The 25064-nt window shown below is 40.1% G+C and overlaps 1 protein-coding gene across 50 annotated transcripts in view; it reads left to right on the forward strand.

The window, feature by feature from the left end:
- STRBP (spermatid perinuclear RNA binding protein) overlaps positions 1-25064 on the forward strand; it is an 80501-nt gene that overhangs the window by 49173 nt on the left and 6264 nt on the right. For 12 of the 50 annotated variants that reach the window (XM_074608965.1, XM_074608961.1, XM_074608995.1 and 9 more), the window contains 5 exons: positions 287-421; positions 1336-1476; positions 3108-3231; positions 5364-5408; positions 8001-10661. In XM_074608965.1, the coding sequence (XP_074465066.1) occupies positions 287-421; positions 1336-1476; positions 3108-3231; positions 5364-5408; positions 8001-8077 (522 nt within the window). In that variant the 3' untranslated portion in view covers positions 8078-10661. The other 38 variants (XM_074608973.1, XM_074608972.1, XM_074608976.1 and 35 more) reach the window with 16 other exon arrangements.

Raw genomic sequence — 25064 nt, forward strand, 5'->3', positions numbered from 1 at the left:
ATAAAGGTGTGACTTCTTTGCCAGTATTGTTTGTCCCCCTGATGTTCTTTAGAGAAGAGACTTTCTATCTGCTGTTCTAGTGCAGCATGTTACGCTGAAGCCAAAGCAGTGTTGCCTCTGACACAGGTCTGTTCCTGCTGAGGCCTGTGTGGTGGGAAGAACAAGCTACTGCTGGCCTTCTCCGAGTGGCTGGCCATGCGGCACTGTAAGCCACAGTGCTGTTAGATGTCTGTCTGCCTTTGGAAGAGACAAAGGCTCTAAAGCAACACCATAAATGTCTCTCTAGGTAAGAACTCAGGGTCCTATACTCACAGCAAGTGGCAAAAACCCAGTGATGGAGCTCAATGAAAAAAGAAGAGGTCTGAAGTATGAGCTCATCTCTGAGACGGGTGGAAGCCATGACAAGCGCTTTGTGATGGAGGTGAGTGAGGCAGAGTTACAGAATTGGTAGGTGGTTTTATTAACAGCGGTTCAGCCTCTGGGGTTGCTTGCTGCTACAGTTCAGATTTTTTGCTTTTTGCTTTTTGCAATGCACATCTGCGGTGGTCATGTTTTCAGATTTTTCTATCTCTTATTACTGCTGTGATGATTAGACTGGGGAAAGGAATGTCTTTTATGCTTTAGGAAAATACAATGAGAGTTAAAGCAGGATTCTGACAGCTCCAAACTACATCATGTCTTGAAATGAGGAGGAGGGGGAAGTAGAAGATCCACAGCACGACAAAAATATCTGATTTGCAACTTTTGCAAACATACTTGGTAACCCCACATCAGTGACCTGATTTCGGTCTCCTATTGCCAGCTTATCGGGGGTATTTGGAATGACTGTAGCAGAGAGTAAACTCATTTCTCTTCTTCATCTATTTGTGCTGCCTCTGCAGTAGTGCTGGGGTCTGAAGTGCTGTGAGGCAGCATCCCAGTTTAACAGCGTATGTATAGTGTAGGCAAAGATGTTGGTATATAAAGCATTGATAAAGATGAGGGGAGCCTCAAATGATTCCTAAACCCCCTGTTTCCCAGCGGTATCATTCACGTGTTGAGGAGCTCAAGCATACTGGCTAAATTCAGTATCAAAGAGAAATACTGGTCTTTGAATTGCATTCGTAGGTTCCAGATTCCTAACAGCAGCGATGTAATGGTTCACAGGATCACTTAGGTATTCTTTATCAGCTTCATAACCTAGAAGCAATAGGAATTTGTCACATAAAACACTGAGGATTTTATTTTTTTTTTAAACTTCTGAAGTTCTTTATGGATGGCACACCATGATGAGTGGGTGCAGTGTGGTACTCCCAAGGATAAATACTAGGCATAAACTCCTGTCTCCATTTTCAGGTAGAAGTAGATGGGCAGAAGTTCAGAGGTGCAGGCCCAAATAAGAAAGTAGCAAAAGCAAGTGCTGCATTAGCAGCACTTGAAAAACTGTTTTCTGGGCCCAATGCAGCAAACAACAAGAAAAAGAAGATTCTTCCTCAGGTAAGAGTTGTTACTTGCTTTTTGGACCACTCTGTTATCACAGCTCTGGGTTGTTTTATGATACAGGAACTTACACAGGAAGCAAGTGATTTCAGTCTCTTGTTCTATGCACACACACGTAAGGTTTCTATTTTTATTCTTCTATAATAATTATTGTAGTATGACAATATAATCTGATAGTTGAGCCCATATTGTGGGAAATACAGTAGAAAAGGAGGCACACAGAAAGAGGCGCCGATTAGCTGGAGGAGGTACAGTAAGGTCAGTGGTTCAGGCAGTGATGATGTGGAAGTCTCTTGTGTTTTGGGCCAGAGCCGTAGTGTGCTCCTTCATCGGGTACGATGTGGAGGCTTAGTGATGAGTCATTTATTGTCAGGTAAAGGTCTTAACTCTAGGTTTTGGAGTAAATGGAAATTTTTGCACCTTTTCAACTTTTCAGATGAGCCATTTTGTTTGGTGAGGAAGACTTGTATAATAAAAAAGCTCAGCCTCGTCCATTAGGTTTAACAGCCACAATGGTGTGTCAAATCTATTAAAATTAAGGTTGAACAGAGCAGAAGCTAAAGAGTGTTCTTCCTCCAGAGGACTACAGTCTGAGCTAAGTCCCGAGGATTACAATTTGTGTCTCTGTTGCGTGAGTAACGTTAGAATTAGGATTTTCTTGTCATTTCACACTGGAGCAGAATGTATCTTAAAATACACTTATAAAAGATAAGTACACTCTGTTTATTTTGTTCTGTAACTAAATCCTCTCCATTTCACTAAGACCTTTGGTTAGGAGTATTGAAAGTCTAGTTAATGAGGAAACACTACCTCACAGGATAACATTCCACATGCAGTTAAGGTATGGAAATGACCTCTGATTCAGGCAGTTCCTAAATTCTGATTTTTCTTTTTTTATTGTTGTTCATGTGTTCATTTTGCAGCAGGTAAACAGTGGCAATAACTGTCAAACTTGTATTTGAAATACCTGAATTTACATGATTTTATTGTTTTCAGGGGCAGCTGGGGCATCTAGTACAGCAAAGCTGTGCTCTGATGCAGTGAGCAACAGCAGCTTCTGTAACTCGTTGCGCGCTTTTGCTTGTTGGTGACAATAGGAAAAGGCAGGTGGCATTCTAGCGAAGTTCGGTTAAAGCAGCGCAGTGTTGTCCCGAGGAAGTTATTTGTCTTTGGGGTGAAACTCTGGCCCTGCTGAAGTTCTGTGGGTTCAGAATGGCAGGAGAGAAGCAAGGAAAATGATGTAGATGGAGGAGAGGAAGCTTGTAAGGTGGTGGGAAAAACAGCAGCGAGGCACAGCAGAGAAAGGGTAGAAGCCACCGGTGTTGGTTCATGCCCATGCAACCAAACCTGAAGTTAATAACACACGGTCTGGCTGTGCCGACCGCCAGGGCTGAGGCAAGTGCAGGCGCTGGACTGGGTGTGCACCGCTGTGCACTGCAGTCACCAGCCTGGCTGGGTTTGTGTCAGATTCTGCGGGTCAGTACTTCTCCAGTCCGTATTCTGCCTTTAACACGACTGGCAAATGAAGCATGTTTAAAGGGATTTTTAAAAGGTGGTGATTTAATGCAGATGGCATTTCCAGCAATGCTTTCGCTTTCTGAATTGCTATTTTTTATTACTCTGGGCAGACTAAAGGGGTTGTCAATACAGCTGTTTCTGCAGCAGTCCAGGCTGTTCGAGGCAGAGGACGAGGCGCTTTAACACGGGGGGCATTTGTTGGGGCAGCTGCTGCTACCGGATACATAACACCAGGTAACGCACAACATTAATAGTTTAATATTTGGCTGCTTGGGTGTTCTTTTCCATGTCTGTCAGTCACCTATGCAAGTGATATCTTCGTCTTTAATCATCTGAGATGAAGCAGAAGGGAGAATTCATGGGGCTTTAAATAAATCAAAGAGCTGAAAATCTGGCAGTACTTGCCCTTTTTAAGTGTACAGCTTGAAGCCTGGTGTGCACAGAGCACACAGTTACAGGCATAATGGCTTTCCTGGCTTTATTATTTTATTATATGTCTTCTTCATAGCTCACTGCCGTGGCACAATTCCCAAAACTCTCTTCCTAGCTAAGAACCTCGTGGATCATGTGCCCTTTAGCATTAGGAGTGGCTTTCCCAGGAAACCCTTGTGGAGATAAGGTTGGCAGGCTCAGGAGCCACTGGGCTCCCAGAAACCTTCTACATGAATTGCGTATGTGAGTACAGCATCCATTAGTAGCTTCTGTCGTAGCCAAAAAAAAAATAAAGTTTCCATTCATACTCTGTCTGCTGTTAATTCATCATCCCTGCTGCATTGCTCTGATCAGCAGACACTCCTTTTGAAATCCAAGGGCCTTCTGGTTCACATCCTTGGTGCTTACCGTTCAGAGCAGGTGAGTTACTGGTCAGGATCTCTCATTCCTGATTCCTTAGGGCAGATTTGCAGCCATCAGAGGCAAAGCTGTTCCAGCCTGAAGAGCTGAAGTGCTCAGCTACTACTGGCTGGTACTAAATAGCACAGGGTTTTTGTTGTGTTGTTTTCTTTTTAGTATGACAGGCACATGAAGTGTACGGTGTTAAAATGTAAAGGGAAGAAAATTTTAAGGAAATGTTCACTTTCTCTTTCCCCTTACTTTAAGTGCATTGTTCTTTGGGACTCCACAACACGTCTGAGGGTTGCAGGTGACATGTGAAGAGAATCTAGACATTGTTTTTACTTGGAATAAGAATCAATTTTGTAAGAAAGAGATGCTGGGGATTCCTTAGTCAAAGCAAATCCAATAGCTTCCAAAAAGTAAAACCTTTATTCCTCATGCTTAGGTTTTCAGATTACAGCATGAGCTCTAATTACACCCTTCAGCAGTTCACGCACACTAGCAGCACAGCCCCGTTGTTTGGTAGACTTGCTTCCTGGCACAGTTGACAGCACGTTGTCTTCATTGTTCCTGTATGTTGATGTAATTATAAATATTAAAAACCAGTAATTCATTTTTAATGGCTGTTAACATTGTTTTTGGAACTGTCTTTCTGCCTAAGGAGTCATTTATGAGACACTTTAACCTGCCAGGGGCATGCTTCTTGCCAGCATGGAATTACTCCAAAAATAGGTTCCATTTCCCAGTCGCTGTAGTTGTTAAGCTTTTATTGGCCTTGGCCTTCACAGATGATTTCTCTTCATCCCCTACTCTTCTCAGAAATCTCTTGCTTTTTGTGATGTGCACAAGTGATCCCACCATAAAAAACCCTGTAAAGCCCTCATGAACCAGTGAGATGTACTAACTGAGATTGGGTTTACCACTGCTGCTTTTTGTCTCACTGGAGGAAAAGATCTCACTTTTAGCTCTCTGGGGGAAAAGATCCTGTTCTTGATTTGCCTCTAGGTGTTCACATGTCCTCGTGAAACTGTCTCATCTGTTAGAAATGGCAGAGAAAGCAGAACTCACAGGAGCTTTACTGATGATGATGTGGTATCTGCCACAGGCATCTAGCATTCCCCTCCTTCTAATGGATGTTGAGGAAAATGACTGTTCTCCGCATTAGACTGTATTTGTATTTTAGGAAGAACCTAAGCGAGTGTGGGATGTCTGACTGGATCATGCTAACTGCGTGCTCTGACAGTACAGACTTGAGGGCTTCAGCTGAAAGAAAATGCTAAGGAAATGAATGCAGAATTTAACTTTTTGGCGCTGAGGATTAAGAAAGTCATTGGGTAGCTTTTTCTTCAGGCCACCATGTAGAAGTATTTTAGTGTTTTCAGCAATATTTATACGTATTAGTGTGAGTTTGTTTTTTCCGTGGTCCTGCTTCATGTACCAGCAAGGGCCCCTCCCTGGGTGTTAGTGTGCAAACACTGTCTGTCTTCAGATACCCTCAGAAACAAACTCCATCCCTTATGTTTCTCTTGCAGGCTATGGGGCACCATATGGGTACAGTACAGCTGCGCCAGCTTACGGTATGTATAGCCTAATAATTAACAAATTAGAAATGATACAGAAACTGTTGTGGCAGTCCAAATGTGGCAGTCCAAGGAGAAATTCAAAGAGATTAAAGCTCTTAAACCATGACAACAACACTTTTATGCCATAACCTTGTGGTTCTTTTTTGGTTGGAGTAGCTTTTTTTGCCTATGCTTTGCCTGATCTGTGGAAGGACTGCTTGTTCTAATTGCCTGTTCCCTTTCATACTGAAACCCAATTGAAGTAGTTTTCTTACTTTTTACAGCCAATCTGTGCTCCATTCAAAGACTACCGAAGGGCCTATTTCAGCACCTCTGAGCAATATTTATCTAAATGGCATTACAGTAACATTGGCGAAATGTTTGTCCCAAGTGTAAGTGGCTTGTGGACAAAGCTCCCTTAATGCTGCGACTCTCTGAAGTCTGTGTGCACAGACCCCCCCCCTCCCACCCTCACAGGCTGAACCACCGCTGCCTGGGACAAGCAGAACGGTTTCTGTGTAGCTTATACCGTTAGCAATCAGACTGCAGGGAAGCTAGGACATGGTGATTTCCCAAAATGCTTTTTACCAAGAAACATAGTGATACTAGGCTGGCAAAGCACTGGGTTCATGACGACTGTAAAAAAACTAGTATCAGGGAGCTATGATGGAAGGCTTTTTCTTAACTCAGCTTCTCCCTACCCACCGCCTTTTTTTATGCTAGACTAACAATGCATACCTCTAACCGGCCCTTTTGGTTACTTTGAATGAGGTTTATGTGGCAATGGGAGCAAAGCCGTTTGGAGTCAGTGATATGTCCTGGCACACAGAAAGCACGTCCGCCAGAACCAGTCCCACGGGCCTCTCCTGTCCGGGGACTGGCTGAAAGCCTGCTCTCAAATGACAAGCTGAGCATGTTTCAGGACCTGCAGTTCTTCACTGGGAAATTAAGCCTGCAATTTACTATGAATTTTCTAGCTTTTGCAGCATTTGTTGCAAATACTTGCTCCTCTCAAATTTGTATAGCTTGGGCAGTACCAACTCCCCTGATAGCATGATAATAGTTAAAAACATTTTGAAAAGTTGCTTTCATTACTTTCCTTTAGAGGTATGAGCTATAAACAGTGGAAGAATGCTGCTGCTTTATTGAAAATGTTCATTTTGCTTGACTAAGACCAGCTGGTCCTACTCAGTACTCCTGCAGTGGAAAGGGGAAGGAGACTGGGCCCACAGGCTGCGCTCAGTGTGCAATTCCCCTGCAGAACTGAAGCGATGTTCAAGGTGTACAACTCCTGCCCCGTTGCTGGCCAAGTGCTCTGACAGACCAGCAGCAGTGCTGGCCCATTGAGTGTTCTCTGTCTTGTCTTTTGTGGTGCATCACACAAGGAACAGCTATGTGTTTTCTCAGGGTAAAATGAACGGAAGTTTAGTTTAGGGCTTAATTCATGGTACGGATTTTTTAAAAGTCCTTTTGGTTCTTTCCAAGCAACAGTCACAGACTGTAACTAGGATGAGTGGTCTCTGCATGTATGTCTCTTTACAAGCAGTGACACATAGTGACACAAGAAGAATCCTGTCCCTGCTGAGGAAACGACTACAATTGTTACCAACTTTCTTTGCAGCTTTTCTTGCTTTTTTCATTCATTCCTTCTGTTTTGTGTTTTTTCTCGTGATGCCTATTTTGGGAGCTGGATTTTAATTACTTAGCTGTGTATATGTGACATATCACTGACTTCAAAGCATTGTGGAATTGAATGCCCCCATTTTTCACATAAAGAGTTTCTGTTTTTAATGTCTTATGATTGTGATGCGAAGTACTGGGATAATGCTTTTTGGCTGTAAGGTAAACGTGTCTCTTTGCCTTTGTAAGCTGTTGCATGTTGGGAAACTTCACTTTGATCATCTGGTGCTCTGGAATACCTGCTGTTGCTGCTTTGTGATTTCTAAATGGATACGTAGGTTAAATACTAGAACTTAAATAGGCAAGATTAAAAAAACAAACAAACATTTAATTGTGCAGAAGTCTGTGAGGCCACAAGAACTTTATAATAATCACCAAATCAGGCAGATATTAATCTTTCCAGATTTGCCACTTCAATACAGGAGAGGATATGCAGAATAATGAAGCAGATGCAGAATTTACTGTAGGTGCTTGATTTCTGGCTGACCTACCTGGATGCTTATCGAAACTGCTGAACAGTTTCCCTGTGAGTTCTCCTTTATGCACAGCAGTGCTTGTCTTAAAGAGTACCTGCAGTTGTTACTGGCCTGTGAAATTAACTCTGTACGTAGAACGAGATAGTAGAGACTAATTATCATAAAGATTATGAAGTGGAGCCTAAGTCCAAATACATGCTCTGCTTTTGAGAACGTTGCTTACTTTAATTTTACCAAACACCAGGACAAAAGTAAAAGCAAGCTTTAAGCTAACTATCTGTTTGAAATAGTCATAGTGTCGAAGTGTTACTGTTTATGGGACTCTGCACCCTAAAATCACATGGACTGACTGATCTGGAAAAGGTTAATGAGAACACTACTGTAAGTTCTTATCTGACTTTCTTGGATCACTGAACTTATTTGGAGTCCTCTCCCTTTCTTCTCTCTGTAGGTTTACCCAAGAGAATGGTTCTGTTACCAGTTATGAAATTCCCAACTTATCCTGTTCCCCACTACTCATTCTTTTAGCAAATGGCAGAAGCTAATTCCTATTGATTGAACAACACAGTACAGTACAGAATGTTAGAAGAAAAAAAGCCTTTTTATCCTGTTTTCTTTGAACACATACTTGAGCAAAGTCATTTGTAAAGAAACATCTTTTTCCTACTTTTTGATTTTAACGAAATGCAAATTTAGTTCTCTAAAACTTGAAAAAAAAATGTTCTGTGAAATGTTACCTCATTTTCAAATAACTTATACCAGCCTTCTGTTATAGGGAAGAACTAGAAGCTTAAATCTTACGTTTTAAATGAAGTATCCGATTATGTAAAATTAAATTTGTGAAGGATGTATAGAATATAAAACACTGATCACAAATAAACTGTTTTGTTGTAACACAAGAGTACTGCCTGTTTCCTAATGCAGTCACACAGATTCAGTTAATGACCTGTACTTGTTGTAGGGTTAATAAATGCAGGGCATAGTTCTTTAAAAAATAAAAAATAAAAAATAAAAAAAAACAACAAACAAACAACTCACACAATAGAAACTTTACAGTTAACGTTTAACTTTGTAAATATTATGGTGTGTAATAAACTTAGTAAAATATGGGTTAAAATATTGTTTTATCTTATTTTTTATAGTTAAGCATCAGTACCTGAGTTTCCTTATAATCTTTAAGATCAGCATACTGTAACTGTGATTTTAGACACAGTCTTAGTTATCCAAGAAGGCTTTTCACTTCTACACGAAATACTGAAAAACAAATGAAATGAAGGGAATTAATCTTAGCCTGTCTCTCTGTATTAGATTACATTCTGTGAAATAAGTATTAAACAAAGGAAGTTCCCACAGAAGCACTCTTCTTACGTAATTCCAGGGATACACAGTCAAGTCCGTATTGCCCAGAGAAAGGACGACAATAACGCTACAATCAGGTTCTTTAGAGCTCAAAAGCTGCTTGTTTTCCTTTCTTTTCTGTTTTTACAAAAAAACAAAGAAAAAAGAAAAAAATAAAAAAAAAATGCACTTGTTCTTGTGGCCTTCTTCACTTTTACGATTGTCTGCCCAGCCTTGATTTTTCCATCCACCATTTCTACAGAAAACATTTTAGTTGTCAATCTTATATTAAAACAAAGGGTTCTCCTTTTCCCCCTTACATTTATAAGAATCTAAAGCAGCAACAAGGTCCCCATGAAAACTTGCTATTTAATTGTCCCAGTTCTTGTTGAGTGCTGCTGTGAAAAGTGACACACTTCAGCCATAGGCCAGTACTTTTCTGAGAGTTGGTGCTCAAACGGAAAGAATCCCCCTTCCGCTGCGGAGCGTGTGCCCCAGTCCGACATTGCGGGACAGGCCCCAGCTCCAGGCTGTCTCCGTGTGTTGTAGCCTTCTGCATAAAAACTGCGGTGGGCTCAAAGGAGGGATTCGAGTAGTCTTTATTAAGGTATCACCCTACAAAATATGCGGCGTTGTTGGATGTACTTCTCTGCTCAGACCTTGCCCGTTGCTTTTCAGTAGGTTTGCTTCAGTTCATGCCGTTTCAAAGATTGCCTCGATGCACTGTTCGCCAGCAGCCCCTGCTGCTGAGGCGGGAGCTTTGTACCTGGAGAGGGTGTACGGATGGTGCTTAAAGCATGTCAAGTTCCTCCTCCCCTGCGCCCCCCGTCACAGGGAAAGGAAATAGTAAAGCTTATTAAGAGGGGGCTTATGTAACAAGCTGCTTTTCTTGGAAATAACTGCAGCTGTTACTCTTAAGTATTTGTGCTTAGGAATGTGTTTATATCTTAAATGGCTTTTCTTCTGCCATAGCTCTTGCTTTTGTTTGGTGTTGGTGGTACTTTAATAAAAAACATAGATCTGTTGACAACTAGCGGTGAGCCTGCTGTTGTCATCCACGCGTTAGCGCTGAAATAGAGAGCAGGGTCCCGGGGATGCCATCAAATTGAGTGGTGCTCGTAAATCACCGATACATTTTGCTGGCCTATGGATGAAAGGAAGCCATCACGGAGCAGAAAAAGCATGGCTGATAAAAGCCCGTTTTTGTTAATCAAATATTCATTAAAGGAATCTTTCCTCTGCGCACATTTCCGCCCCCCTCTTTTGGAGTTCCCCTGATTGGCAACTGTTTGTAGTTTGTGTTTTTTTCTTTTTCTTTTTTTGAATCCCCAGCTTTGTAAAATTTCAAACAAAATATTCTCTGAACCAATTGTATATGATGAACATTTGTAAGCCAAATAACTTGTTCTTATTTCAAAAACAAGGAGGGCGCTATGCTCTTTTCCAACATGATGGCAGTCATTTCAGATGATTTATAGAAGTCATTTTTTTTTTTTTTTTGTCATTTGTTGGGAGTTACTAACCACATTGTAAACTTGCCCCCTTGCTGCATATTTTACATTTCTCTGCTTTACTCAAAATATGAATGAGCTGTCAGTTCTTTGTTTAGAAAGTGGTAACCTTGGAAGTGTTAGATGTTTCAATACCTTCAAAGAATTAAAAGTGCCCGTTTTACAATGAAAATTCCACTTGCAGCTGAAAGAGCAGAGAAATTTAAATGGAGCTTTAGCTTCAGCCAGTCTCTGAAATTAACATGAAGTTTTTGCTTCTCTGCTCTTTTCCCACTGTAGGTGGTTTTTTCATTGACAGTCCCTATTGCCAGCCTCTCAGCATCGCACCTTTTATTATTCACTTGGGCCCTCAAGATTTCTTCTCTGACTTCTAGAACCATCAGGTTGTGTGGCTCGAAATGGCATTTTGTACATGTCTTAAAAGCAAGAACAAACGTGGCTTGTTTTGAGGTTTCTCAACTTCAGACATGGAATCTGAGCTTTTTTCCTTTTTTTTAAGTGTTTTTCTCACTTCTTGAACTTTGTTCCGTTTAAAGAAAAGCAATACTTACTCCAAGCCACAGTCCTTTCTTTGGGTACATAGCAATAGATGTGTATATATTTCTGATTATTTCTCTACATTAGAAGGGAAAGACTGGTGTGTTGCAGGGGGGGAACCAAACACCAAACCAAGAAACAAAACCTAGCAGAGTGCCTGCTTTAAGCAGTGAATCCTGCGTTTACTTTCGCTATTTAAATACTTCAGAATTTTAATACCATGACTGTATTTGCATGTTTCCTATAAAAATTGCTACAATGACTTGCAATGGTCACTCTTGAAGCAGTAGTGCTTTGTACCATTGTGTGTGTCAGCAGACATGAAATGTAGCAATAGGCAGAAGAAAAAAATAGAATATATATTTTTTCCAAAACCTAACTAAATGATATATTCTCTCTCTCTCTCTCTGTCTCTTCCCCACATCATTAATATGAGGCACAAAAAGGGTAGGCCTGAACTTGACTTTCAAATGGATTGCTTTTGTGTCTCTTAAAATCATCTCCAAATGATAGGAAAACATAGTGTTTGGTAAACATCCAGTTCAAAAAACTTTGCTGCTCTAAATTTACTAAGTTTTTTTCCTCTTAACTATTTGTATGTTGATAATTTGAGATTGTGAATCAGCAATAACTGAAAGGTGAATGTTTTTTTAAATGGTATTGGAACATCTATATGTTGCAGCTTAAGACTTTGAAGCAGTTATCAGCAGGTTAATACCACTTTATTCTCATTCTCTCCGGACCTTCATAGCCATATGCACTTGTATAAAATAAGCAGAAATGTAGTGACTGTAAGCTGAGATCGTGATATAAAAGGTAAGAGATTTTATTTTCAGCTTAAAGAATATTTTTATTGCTTTTTTCTAAAAATCTCATATACCTGTGACAATCTTGTATATGGCACGTTTTTCTTATGTCTTGTTTAACTAAATGTTTAAACAGGTAATACGTAGGTCTGAATTCCAACTTTGTATTTTTCAAGGCCACTTCAAATACTCCAGCTTCACTTAAAGGAAATGTGACTTAATACTTTTAAGAAATTGTTTGGTTTTATCAACAGACTGTTCTCCTTCAAATATTTTTCTCTTGTGTAGCATAAAAAGCTGTATTGATACTGCTGTGTGTCAGGCACTGCATTCCTTGCGTACCTCTGGAAAACATTTGGGCAGGTACCAAAGCCACGGTCATGGCCTGCGCTGAAGCCATACCATGGTTGTAGGTATGTGGAATAAAAATGAGAAGTGGAATGTATGGTATTATCTAACTAATACAGAAAGAAATTATTTCCCTAAACTATTAAAGCTAAACTCCAAATGAAGAATAAAAGACATTACAGTTAAAATCTGCAGAGATCAAATTACATTAGGCCAGATTAATTCATGAAGCAGCCAGGTTTGCTTTCCTCTAGTGGGAGGAGAGGCAGGCAAGCAGGCAGGCAGTGATTTAACTCTGCATGAATAATTTGCTTAGCTGTGGTTTTCTAAAGCTAGAAATTAGGATACAGCCATCCATAAATAATTCTTTTCAGTTCTGTAGTAAATGTTTTAACAAATATTTTACTTGGATTAAAATGGGTTTGGATTATGACCTATATGGTGCACATGATATGTGTAGTTTTAAAATACTAGGGTTTTTTTTTAATTTGCCTTTATATAACCTTGCATTATGCAAAGTTGCATAGTACAGTACTGCACAATTGCAGTACTTGCAGTACTTGAAGTTGCTGGAAACAACTCTTTTTTTATAAAAATGGTTAAAAAAATTAAAAAAAAATACGGAGAGATTTGATTATGTTGTTATTAGCATTTTAGGGTCTCAATTCAGAGATGAAAATATAAAAAACCCCTGACTAATCACAGTTTATACTGATGTAAAACAGGAAAACACTTGGTATGGAATCTGTAGTAATGTATCAGGCCCAAAGCTTGTTGTTTTGCATCAAAATATAACAGCAAAAATAAACTGTATTTCATTTCAATATTGAAAACATCAAATTCAGTAAATAACTGCATGTGTAGGTTATCCATAACTCAGGATATGTCCGGATAGAATTCACAGGCTGATATAGAAAAATAGCTGTTCCATGTTGTCAGCTTTGCTACTGTTGGCAGAAACCTGATCTTGCCAGTGGCCTATATGTTTGCACCTGGGGAAATGAACTTAAGGAACTGTACCAGTGACTTGCCCATGAAAGCACATAACCATTTGATTACATTTGCAGGTGCAATTGATGAGCCATCAGAATGTCCTTCCCATTCGGGGGTGCAGGTTTTCATCTGCTGTTATCTTCAAGGTGCAAACCTGGGGCTTGGTCTGAAGCCCACTTAAAATTCAATTCCTTCTTTCAGCCTGTCAGGCTAAGCAGTGCTGATAGCGGAGCAGCAGGCTGCTCTGCTTTCTTCAAAAGACATTATTTTATATGTGTCAAGGCAACGTTAAGGTGCATCATAATGAACTTCTCTTGAGTATTCCTTTCCTAGGCTTAACTAATGTCAGTCTGACAAGCACTGTCCAGTTCAAGGACTGATTAATAAAATGACTTGCTGACTCTTATTTCATCTGTTTCTTTGTGGCCTGTGCTTGGCAGCTTAATCCATTTGTATTGGTTTCCATCAGAAGGGCTTTGACTGTGAATTTCCTTATTTTTGTCATTACCCTTTTAACTCTTTACAATACGAAGCATTCCACTCTTCTGCTTTTTTAAAATTCTCACTTTGTTGTATCTTCTCTTTTTCACTGAAAAGATACGAAATTTCTCTAATACATTTTTGTTTGTAATGCAAGTACTTGCATCTGAAATCTGCTCCCTTGCCTTTGCTGCACCCCTTCTCAATGAGAGAGACACCATTTCCTGCCATGCAAGATACACCATGTACTTAAGACTCCTAAATCCTGGTTTTTGCAGCCACTTGGAATCAATGATAAAATGATGCAAGATTGCCTAGGAACTTGCTTCATTGACAGTGGAACTTGAGCAAAACATTCCCGTGTATTGAAGGGTCACGGATGTAGAGTCCTTAAGTGCCTAATAGACTGACATTTGAGAGAGCAGTTAAATTCTAACACCAGGTTTTAACCTAGCTGAAATACCAGGCTATTATCTGAGAGTAATTTGTGTAACATCTGCTTGATCAATGTTGCAATAAGCGCATTGCTAAGGCAGAACTACAAACTCCTTTCTTTGGCATAATATGTGCAGGTTTCCTTTTAAAAGCCTCCTCACGGGAGCGTGGTCTAAAGTGCCTTTTCTGTGAGATTAGAGGTCTATTTTACGGCTACTGAGCTTTGTATTTCTGGATATACCCAACGGCCAAATATGTAAACCTCGTTCCATATGCTTCATGCAGCTGCTAGTGTCGTTGCCTATTTTGTAGTACCTTTTCAGTGAAGCAAAAATGTTATAGTTTGCATTTCTGGTTCATGGAAAAGAACTCTGAAAATATTCCTATCAATTAGTACATATATAAATAGGGTACCAGGGAAAGTCTGTGCCTGTACACTACTCACCTTAACTCTAGTTTTAGCTAGCCAGGTGATATTTTGGGAGATGGTGTCTGGCACTTAAAGGATTAAAAGAAGCCAGAGCTTTACAATAAAGAATTGACCTGTTTAATGTGTTATCTGTACTGGCGGTGGATGGCATTACCAGTGACTTGGAAGAACAACTGCGAGCTCCAGTGGTCTGCTCAGTTAACATGGACAGAAGCAAGGCTATTTGCAGAGTGGGGATAAAATACGGACTGTTCCAATGGTACAACAGCGTTTGATTGCCTTTAGCCGCTCTTGCATACATACCCATCATCAGGCAGGTACTTGCTTTCCCTTTCTACCAGTTTGGGTTTCATGGGACCACATGAGGCAGAAATGTATGGATAACCAGCCTGGTGCACTGTCTGACTGTTGTCTGAAGTGCCCATGGAGGACAGTGGTTCTCTCTGGCCCATCACCCCTTCAGAGAACTTAATCCCAGTTGACTTTACACAGTTATAGCACTGCTGTAAGCGCAGCACTGATACGACCTTGCTGTGAGGTCATATGGTCTAGAAGCACTGTTTTCCTTTGTTCTGAAATAGGTGAAAGCTAAACAGAAGTATTTTTTAGAAATTTGTCAGCACATGACTTCAGGAGTCACCTGGCATTATCATGTATGTGGTACAAATCAGCTGGTAGCTCCTCTCCAAAAGTGCAAAGCTCTGCAAGGAGTTGGCACCTCCATGTCACCAGCTGCAGTGGTTTTAAACAGCAGTGTTTTACAGATGGAAACCCTTCAGGACTGCATACTGCTGACCATACCTGCTGACCAACATTTTTCCTTCTGTTGGGTAAGTGGCAGCTGGAATGCTTGTCATTTTCCCAGATATTCAACTGTAAATTCTGATGAAATAAGGTGTTTAATAAAGTAGGAATTCAATCCTACTTTGCCAGCCATACGAGATTTCTCCAGGTATGTTCTATCTAGAGAAGGTTTTAAGACAACCAGGTTGGTCTGGAGAGCTTGGCTAGCTGAAAGCATGGTATATGATCCTTCCTGCTATCGTGTCCTCTCTCTGCCAGTGCTTGCCGTCTTCCTTAAGCACACGTTCAGGAGCTGGAACATGGTGACCTTATTCCTGGGCAGCGTGCCACTTCGATGGAGGGAGGCCAGCCTAAACTCATGAAGGAATGTATGACACGCGGCCTCTGTTGCCCAAGCAATTTCTGTTGGACACAGTGCACAATCCAACCCTCACAACGGCAATTTAGTGCCCAAGTAGGTGGTTCCTAATCTGTATAGTTTGCTGTCATGTAGCCAATGTGAGTTAATTAGATGATTCAGCAATTGTCATGGTTCCCACTTAATGTGCTGTAAACCCTGCTGCGGTGACTTTCACTGCAGTTAAATACCTTTGCTTCTGTGAATTCTGTCCTCCTTCCCTGCCTTTTCTGATCACCTTCTAGCATCCCAGTAAATAGCTGATTCTCTCAAATTTTGGAATTGTTACATAGAAGTTTCTAGATTCTTGAAAATTTCTAGTCAGCCTATAAGAGTTTCAGAGAAACAAGTTTTCCTACAAATATTTCAACTTATTAATGTGTCAGGGGACTACTTCTACTCATTTACAAAGATCTGTGAAAACTACTCTGGTATCTCTGGAGACTAGGATTCTTTCTTTGAGAACCCTTGCCTTCTGGTAGGAAAAAAGATTTAAAGCGTGTCTTACTCAATAAAAGACTACGCCCTCTAGCCACTGAAAGAACTTAATTGTGGAAAAGTTCTTCCACAATAAAAGCCTCTGAAATTATTGAGGCTTTTTGCTTTCACTGTACAATTGAGAAAAACTTCCCTGTCCAGAAGTTCCTTATGTTAGTAGGAAGTAAAAAATGAAGGAAGAGTGGCGTTAAGATTTTTCAGGTGGTCTAAGAAAAAAATTCCCTGTTTGTTTGCTGTTCAGCTATGGGACATCAATCTCTTGGCACTTCTAAAACTCCAAGATTGCAATAAATGTGAGCAGCTTTAATGTACCATCCCTGATCCAGTCCCAGCAATGTCCTTGGAGAGTGAGCCTGGCAGTCCCTGTCTTTTCAGTCACTGATCCCCTGAAAGAAACAGTGTCCCTTGCTTCATTTGTAATTCTCCATCTGCACTGCTGAAAGCTGACAGATCGTCATAGTCTAGAGGTGGGACTCCTGAACATCTCTCCAGAACTGTATAAATGAAAAGCAAGTGGACAAAAGTATTTCAGTCTTTACCAAGGCAAAATTGCAAGTTTCACTCTGCCTCTTTTGCTTGGTAGGCTCAGATACGATTATTCAGTATTAGAACTTCTTGCCTTTAGCTAAATTCTCTGTAGGCAGTTGCCTGTTACTTAATCAAGGGAAAAGTATGTCCCAGCTTCAGATGAATTTCAAGTCACAGAAGCAGCTTACAAAAACGGCTGTGCTGGATTCTTCTGGATACATGATGAGACATGTATATATGAAGTTTAGATTCTTCTTCTCAGCCATGAAGCTGACTAAGACCTTTCTTCTCTGGCATCAAAAGAATGAAAATGAGCTCTCTGCTGGACTCACTGAGGAGCTGTACAGTCTTTAAAAAAAAAGTAACTTGGCTTGAATGTTCAGGACACAGACCCTCTCAGGCTTCCTGCTGAATAAATCTATTGAAAAATGAGATACTTTATTGACTTGTTCAAAGCAAAGGGATATTATAGTTTCATCTGCTATCTATAGTATATGAGACAGCTTGTCTAACAGCTCATTGGTTTCATTCTTCTGCTTTAGCACATCTAGTTTATTGTGAATCTGATCCTTACTGTGGAAATTCTGTTATAGTCATTTTAGAGCAATTCAGTGGAGAAACCTGGCACTGAAATCCTATGCCTATGGATTGTCACAGCAGCTTTCACCTGTACTTTCTTTTGAACATTAACCACTTAAGCTAGTAATAAAGCGTTTGACATGAACTGTCATCACAAAGTTGTTTTATTACTTAACCTTAGAAGTTATGTCTCCTTAGCTTTATCTGTGTCATCTAAATCCATAGCTATTTATGTCTAAGTCTCCTAGTGTTCCTGAAACATCTTCCTTTTTCCCATTCTGCCCATAGAAATGGGACTGATTCCATTGTTTGTCTGTAACTGATGTTTAAGACAATACAAAAGCATCAGTAGGACACATATATATATATATATCTGTTCCTCTAGCCTGGGGTCTTCCAGGAGAAAGGGTGCTTTTTCTGCTAGGCCTGTCTGATACTGTATAGGCAACGCAATGCCTTACTAAAGTAGCAATGTGAGTTTTGTAAGTGAAGAGTTCATCATAGTATAAGATTTAAATTCAGTAAAGTGGTTGGTTTTTTTCCAATTACTGTGGTTGCATGAACACATTCAGACCACATGTTGACCTTGATGTTTAAAAGGAGATGAATGTCCAGAAGTGGTACATAGAGACATACAATTCTGAAGCAAATTTCTTATTTTGGATGTTGTTTTATCTTGTATTTGGTGCCTTAAGTCTGTACAATCTAAGGTCGTGTATACTGTACAACAGGTAGTTAAGTGTACTTTAAAAGACTCCATGAAGCCTAGTCTACAGAAACTGTTGCAAAGACTGAAGCCTTCTCAGTGGGAGAGTTCTCTTCCACATTTAATTAATAATCCATTGATAAACAAGAGCTGCAAGAATTTAAAGTGCATATAAAAGTTTTAACCACAGATTGAGACTGAATTTATCTGATTTACAACTCCAAAGGTTTGTGCCAATAAGACAATTAAAGGTACAGTCTTTTCTATGCTGTGTAAGTAAAAAACATCAAAATGTTTTCTAGCTAGCCAAAAGTGCACGTTTGTGAAAAACTCTGGACTGTTATCTCTACTAGAACAAGCTACACTAATTCTAAAAGCTATTAATTTAATGTAATTGGCTATCCTTCATTCATTGGTACAAGGGAGTTGGAATGAATAAAAGTTGCAATTAATTTTTAATTCCAAAATAGCACGTAGACTTAATCCTCATTCCTGCCTCTTACCTGGGTCTAGAAGTGCCAGGTGCCTTACGCTGCTTTGCAGTTGCCGAGGTGTAGTGCAGCTTCTACTTGAACACGGGCTTGCTGAATGCATCTGGTCCTGGGAGAATGGGCTGAGACAAGAGAGAGAAAGAAAAGACAAAAATGAAGCTAGAATGCCTTTCTCCAGTCTTAAAAGGTTGAGCACCATAGATAGCAAGTTGGGGGAAAAGTTGCACTGCTTTTTCGAAGTCCATGAATAGAGTCTGTGGTAAAACCAGGAGCCTTAGTATACCAAGAGCAGGGGGAGATGGTATTGGTTTTTTACATAGTTTGTAAGAAATCAGATAAGAGGTTTAAGCTACCCTTATAGCAGTCTAAAAGCTTCTAGTGATGTTGCCACAGGCAATTAATTTTTTTTTCTTCTATTCAGTAAACAAATCCAGGGTGTAAGGTTTTCTAGAGGAGAAAGAGGAATGGGAGAAATCCAGTGAACAAATCTTATTTCCTGATGCAGCCCTGTCCAAAACAGGGAGACTACTCCAGGCAGAGTACATTGCATGCAACTGAATTTTGGGAGCAAAAGGAATAATAGTGATTTTGCCTAAAGGAATACTAGTAACTTATTTCTACAATGCCCACAGTCTTCTAGACAACTGGATTTTACACAGAACAGCATGGCACCAAGGGAAAGCAGATACTGCTTCCACAACTACATGTTGTAATGTACATATTTCAGGTCATCAATATTGGTGTAACTAGTTATGAAAAAGTAAGTTAATCTTGCCAGAAAAGCACTTTTTGACATTCTATCCAATTCTATTTTTTTAAGCTAGAGGAGAGTTAATTATAGCAATCATCTGTTTCGAAGGGAGTAGAGCAGAAGGTAAGTTTTAACTTCATACTTCGAAGCTGCTATGACTAAGTTGATTAACAGTGTTCCATGGAAACAACTTGATGTACTTACTTATTTTCTTTGTGCTCATTTCTATGTTCTTAGAAAAGCACAAGCTTGTGTAAGCGTAATCAATACAAAGTTACTCAGGGTACTGTGTCATCTCAGCAGTGGACACTAACTGCATCTTAAGTCAACAGGCACATATAAATCAAGCTTAATTAAGAGGAACAGAACATCCTGGCAGGTTTTGCTTTGCTACTGGCACTGTTACAATTTAATGATCTATGCATAGGGAAATGTGTGTATTGCTGCACTCCCAAAAGAACCCGTAGTTCTGTAAGGGCATCCTGTAAACTAACAAAGTAAAATGTAGTCAGTGTAGGAGAGAGTATTCTTCTTTATTTGCACAAATAACTGTTTAGAAGCAGACGTAAAGTGATACTGCTCCAAGCAGAATAATGGTGGGTTGAAGAACAGCATTCAGAGCATTCAAAAGTACAGCTTTTGAAAAGTTAGTGATTGTATGCATTTAATTATCAAAAGTCTGATTTGCTATATAGATTATGTCCTGCATTTTCAAACTAGTATCACTGCTTCCCTGCTCAAAATAACAGGATAAAGACAAGTGTAGTTTTCTAACAACATCTATTGCATGGAAATATATATATACTGGAAGAAAATGGAGGGTGTAATGCAGAGGGCATATTCAACTACAGAGCCATTCTCTGGGCAATGCTGCAAAATTTAAGAGTGGGTAAATATGCCTTCAAGGACAACATGACACAGAACAGATATTTAAAAAAAGAAGAAACCACAGAAAAAAGCCTCGAAGCTTTGTCCAGTCATACATTTATTCTTCCCTGAAAAAGGGACAGGTACATTCATATATGCTTAGTGAGTTACACATCAGACATCACAAAGGTCCTTAAGGACAAGTGTTGTAAAGCTAGTCTCCTTTTAGACAGGAAAAGGGAGAAAGTTGACTCTGTCTTCCAGTTCCAAAGTGCAGTGTCTTATTTCTGATCCTAACCCTAAGTCAATATTTATTGATCAAACTGACTAAGCTTTTTAGGTCGACAAACTCTCTACGAAGCAATTCTGTTCTCTCAAGCCTCTGCAGGGGCCAGCAACTGGTGCTTAACTACTACTTCCACTCCAGAATGTCACCCATCCTCCAGCTGTCCCAGAGCCATTCTGGGACACTTGCACTTCTATGAGAGCAACACTGCTGTGGGGGGACTGTCAAAAGCACTGAAATACTACAGCAGAGCACGTCCCTGTGGGCTGTATGCTTTTTGAAGTCCTGTCCAGTTCTTAGTGACAAAGTTGAGCATGAAACCTGTACTGCCAAATGTACCAGCCCCTTAATGAGAAGGACATCAATGAGAAGCAGTCTTGGAAGTGGAGATTTTGAGGAAAGGCTGGTGTTTTCCAAGTCCAACTCATAAGCTTTTTTTTTTCCTAATGGTTGAGTTTCCACCCACCAAAAATCATCATCTGTCAACTCAATTAAAACAATTGCTGCTAATTTGGGCTAAAACATCCCCCTTGTATAACTACCACCACTCATCCATCTAAATAATTCTTAAGCAAAGAATCCTCAGGAGGCAGAGCCCTGCTAAGAGTCTGCATGCTAGAAGGCAGACAAGAAATCTGGCAGTGCAGTAGAATGTGACTTTTCTGATGACAATTACTTCTACAAGACAAGGAGAAGACAGAGGCAGTGCTTTGGGACAGTGTTTCATGCTCAGCAAGTTTGTAGAGGGAAGGAATGCAATTCTATAAATCACTTGTACTGTATTTCTGTTTCTAGACTTGAATGAATTTCACTTTTCCTTTGTGGGTCAGCATAGTAAACATGAAAGAAAAGATCTATTTTTCTAAAATCTCTTTCACCAATAGAGGTCTGACCTGCAGCCAACAGATGGATTTATTTATCCACAGAGGACAGAGTGTTTATTTTTACACTAAGATTGGATATGGCATTGAATAAAAAGAAGTATGACCTTTGAACTATCTAAACCTTAAATACTATGAACAAATTCCACAAATGAGTAATTTGGTGGATAATTCCATCTTTCTTCCCAATAAGTCTCTCTCTCAAAAGAAGTTACCCAGAATTAAACTTCCAAATGAAGTACAAGAGATCCTTGTGGTCCAATTGCAAACTACTTTCAAAATATTTAAGATTTCTCCCAAGTTGTAATCTGTAGAGAACAATGATGATTAAACTATTCCTAACTATACTGTAAATAACGCAACTTCAAATAAAGTAATTTGGCAACAACCTTAGCTATTTATAGCATTAAAAATGTAACGTGAACATTCAAATTGTCTTGATTTGGTAGCAGTTGAATGGGAAGAAAAATAACTGCACACCGAATTTTAAATTGAGCTTTATCTACTCACTAGCCAAAAAAGCCTGCAAATGTAAAGTAAATGGAATGCTCTTTGTACATTAAGTTGCTTCCTCACGTGATGCTGTACCCTGTACACTTGGCTTCATTTGGCTTCTGTGTTGTGATTTGTATGCCAGCCACTGTTATTAACTGTACACAACACTTAGATCTGCACTGTAATCTTGGTTCATTTGCCACTGATTGTAACCCAATGCTACAGACTTCTCTGTATATAAAACCGTAACCATGTCCCATTTGCTTACAATAGCATACAATAAAGGCTTATCTCTGTAAACAGGAATTATGGCCTTATGATTGGTTCGGGATTTTTTGTTTACAGTGAGGAAACTGGCTTTAAGGTTTTTTGAAGCCTGGGAAGCCAAACCACAGAAGTCCATTCTAATTTAGTCAGGTAACAGGCTCAGCAGACAGGGGAGAAAGTGCTTCCTAAGGCTGCAGTTTTATTGGAGATGATTAGCAAAGTTGTGACTTTGAGATGTAAACGTAAAGCACATTTATTCTGTAACAAGCAGAATGCATTTCTTCACAAAAGTGTCAGTGAATAGAGTATACAGGGCTGAAATTGTGCAAGGGCTGCTGCACACAAATACCACTGGGGGTTAGCCAATGGAGGCAGTAATAGAAAAGCCCAGAGAAGGCTGCGGTAAGACTACCCAGGAAGCCAAGTTTTACTTCAGAATACTGGGCATTTCCTAGTATTTAGCTAATGAAAAAAACTGGACTTCTATTTTCTTAAAAGATAAATTACATATATAAAGAACAAATAAGTTTTTCTCTTTAACTTTTCTACTCTCCTGCCTCTCTCATTTCACTGCGTTTCCTAAACATTAAATTCCTGTGGTCCCAGTTTGTCCTCTGAGGCCTGAAGCAAATCCAAGCAATTTCCTTGTCTGGAGCCACTGAGGGCAGGAGTTGAGGATACCATGACAATTGTGTATCTATCTGTTGCTGTTTGCTTGAGGCTGCAACTCATGGTAAGATTTACTGGAATATACAAGTATGTCCAGTTGCCTGTAGTTACAGAACAGTTCTACTCTAGAAGGGAAGATAGAGAAGCTATTTTATCATATACTCTTACCTTTTCTTAGAAGTGTTTTTTCTAGTCTTTAATTCAGCATTTCAAGTCTAACTGCAGAGGTCATTAATCAAATTCAGAGGAGATCAGCCTTGAGGAAGGATTAAAAACTGTTGTGAGCTGACTAGAGTTGCGATTGCTCTTAATGAGATGAGATGCATGGAACCCCACAGCTTAGCATATATGACAACTGGAGTAAGAGCTGGTGTAAGACTTTTGCACTCAGCAAAACAGTGTGCAGCCAGCTGAGTCTGCTTGTTGTGCGGCAAACAAGTCATTTATGCACATAAGAGCTATTGAGGGAGCACTGTACCAAAACCAACTAAACCATGCCTCACTTAAAATTCAGAGCTGCATCAAATATTTAGCAAGTAAGATCCATGAAGAACTGAACACAGTCAGTTAAGAAAACATCATTAACACTTGGCTGAAACTGAGGTCAGTTTTATCCTACATATCAGCATAATACCATACCTACGTACATGCCTAATGTTAGCTAGCTTATTAAGAGGTCATTCAGAAAGCTACCTCAGGATTATCATCTCAGAGGTGCTGAGAAGGCTGACAACTCTTCAGCAGTAGCCTGGCAATAGGTGGTCAGTGACAGCTAATGAAATAATCTGGACCCACTCCAGGAGCTGGCTGACATTCTGTGGCCTCACAGGAATGAGACAAGGGGTAGACAAGGGAGTGGTGCACAGGACGAGTAATACAATACTGATTGTAGGTTGATAAAGGAGGTTGGCATGTCCTTCTTTGTCCACTTTGAAACTGCCTGACATCTCCTACCTAGTTTTATTCCTGTCCTGGTGTAGCTAACGTAAACTTGCCCAGGCAGTTACACAGCGTCTTGTTTGGGAGAGCATGGAAGCTGGGAGTTGTACTCATTACTGTTACCACCTCTCCCCTCCCCACCCTCTCCAAACCAACAAACAATACCAAAGTCTGTCTACTTTTTGTCAGCATACTGCAATGTCTCTCACTGTCGACCTGCAGATGAATGCATGCAGTGAAATCTGCAACAGAAAGCTCCTTCAGCATTTTCAGGCCCTCCCCAATGTTCTTTGAGCACTCTAACCCTGTCCCTTGCTGGCACAGCACTGAAGGGATCCATACAGAAAGAACCATCTGATTACCAAGCAGGATGCCCAGTTTATCTTGCTGCAATCAAGGAAAAAATTATTTATTCACTGATGTCCATGCAACTAACAAGCCAGCCTGTCACTTCCATGTGCAAAGAACTGCTCCATCTATAAAACTGCCCAAAAAATCAGAGAACTAGCTCTAGTCTCACTTTACAATAAGCATGCAATAACAAACAATGGAAATTCCATGTCCTCCTGTCTCTTAATTTCACAGCCTCATTTATCTAGATGTCAGTTCTCCTTTCTCATGAATAAACAACAGATCCCACATGCAAGGTTTTGTAACAGGCATTTGGGACACTGAGGGCTGACAAAAGCTCCTATTTACTCAAAAGCACACTTACAGTCTGTGTACAGCAAACACTAAACCTCCCTCATGCTGGTCTACTTTGATGCTGGTCTTTTTTAAAAGACTTGCAAAATGGTAAGGAAAAACAGTTAATGCAGAGTGAAACTAGAAATCTACTTTCAAAAGTAGGACCCTTAATAGTATCTCAAGCAAGGATATCTTGCATACACCTTCCACAAGGCTGTTAGACAGTTGATGATTCCACATTTCCTTGCAAAAAAAAGTCAGAAGGCATTCATTTCAGCATTTAGGTTTCTGAGAACTTATGTGTATGACACACCCTACTTGCCACAGGACTGGTAACTTAAGTGACAACAATTAGTTGTTGCTCAGAACTAAGACTTAAGCACAGGATCAATTCCTGTTGTTCCACAAAGAGCACGTAAGAGGACACATTACAAGACTGTCCACTGTATTCCGGCTGCAGTGTTCTAAATTTCATCCTCAGACCAAAGTCCCAAAGAACTACAGCACTCTCCTTAAGTCGCTCCATCAAGCGCCTAGTTCCCCAATACCACAGGAATCTTCGTCTCTACCGCAGAACTCCCTACTGGCACTTTACACTTACTTGAACATTACCTTCAATAAAGTAATGGCAAGCCTTCAATAAAAGAGTAATTTCTTCACCAGAACTACCCCCTCTGCTAAGCAAGCACAAATTCTTTGTGAACAGCACCCCTCTTTCTGCAAGCCTGTAAGTGTCACCTCACTTAACTGCTCACGACGTAATGCTGACTTTGGTTGTTTGCTGCAGGATTG

This window comes from Larus michahellis, chromosome 15 (assembly GCF_964199755.1).
Source record: "Larus michahellis chromosome 15, bLarMic1.1, whole genome shotgun sequence".
NCBI classification, from domain to species: domain Eukaryota; kingdom Metazoa; phylum Chordata; class Aves; order Charadriiformes; family Laridae; genus Larus; species Larus michahellis.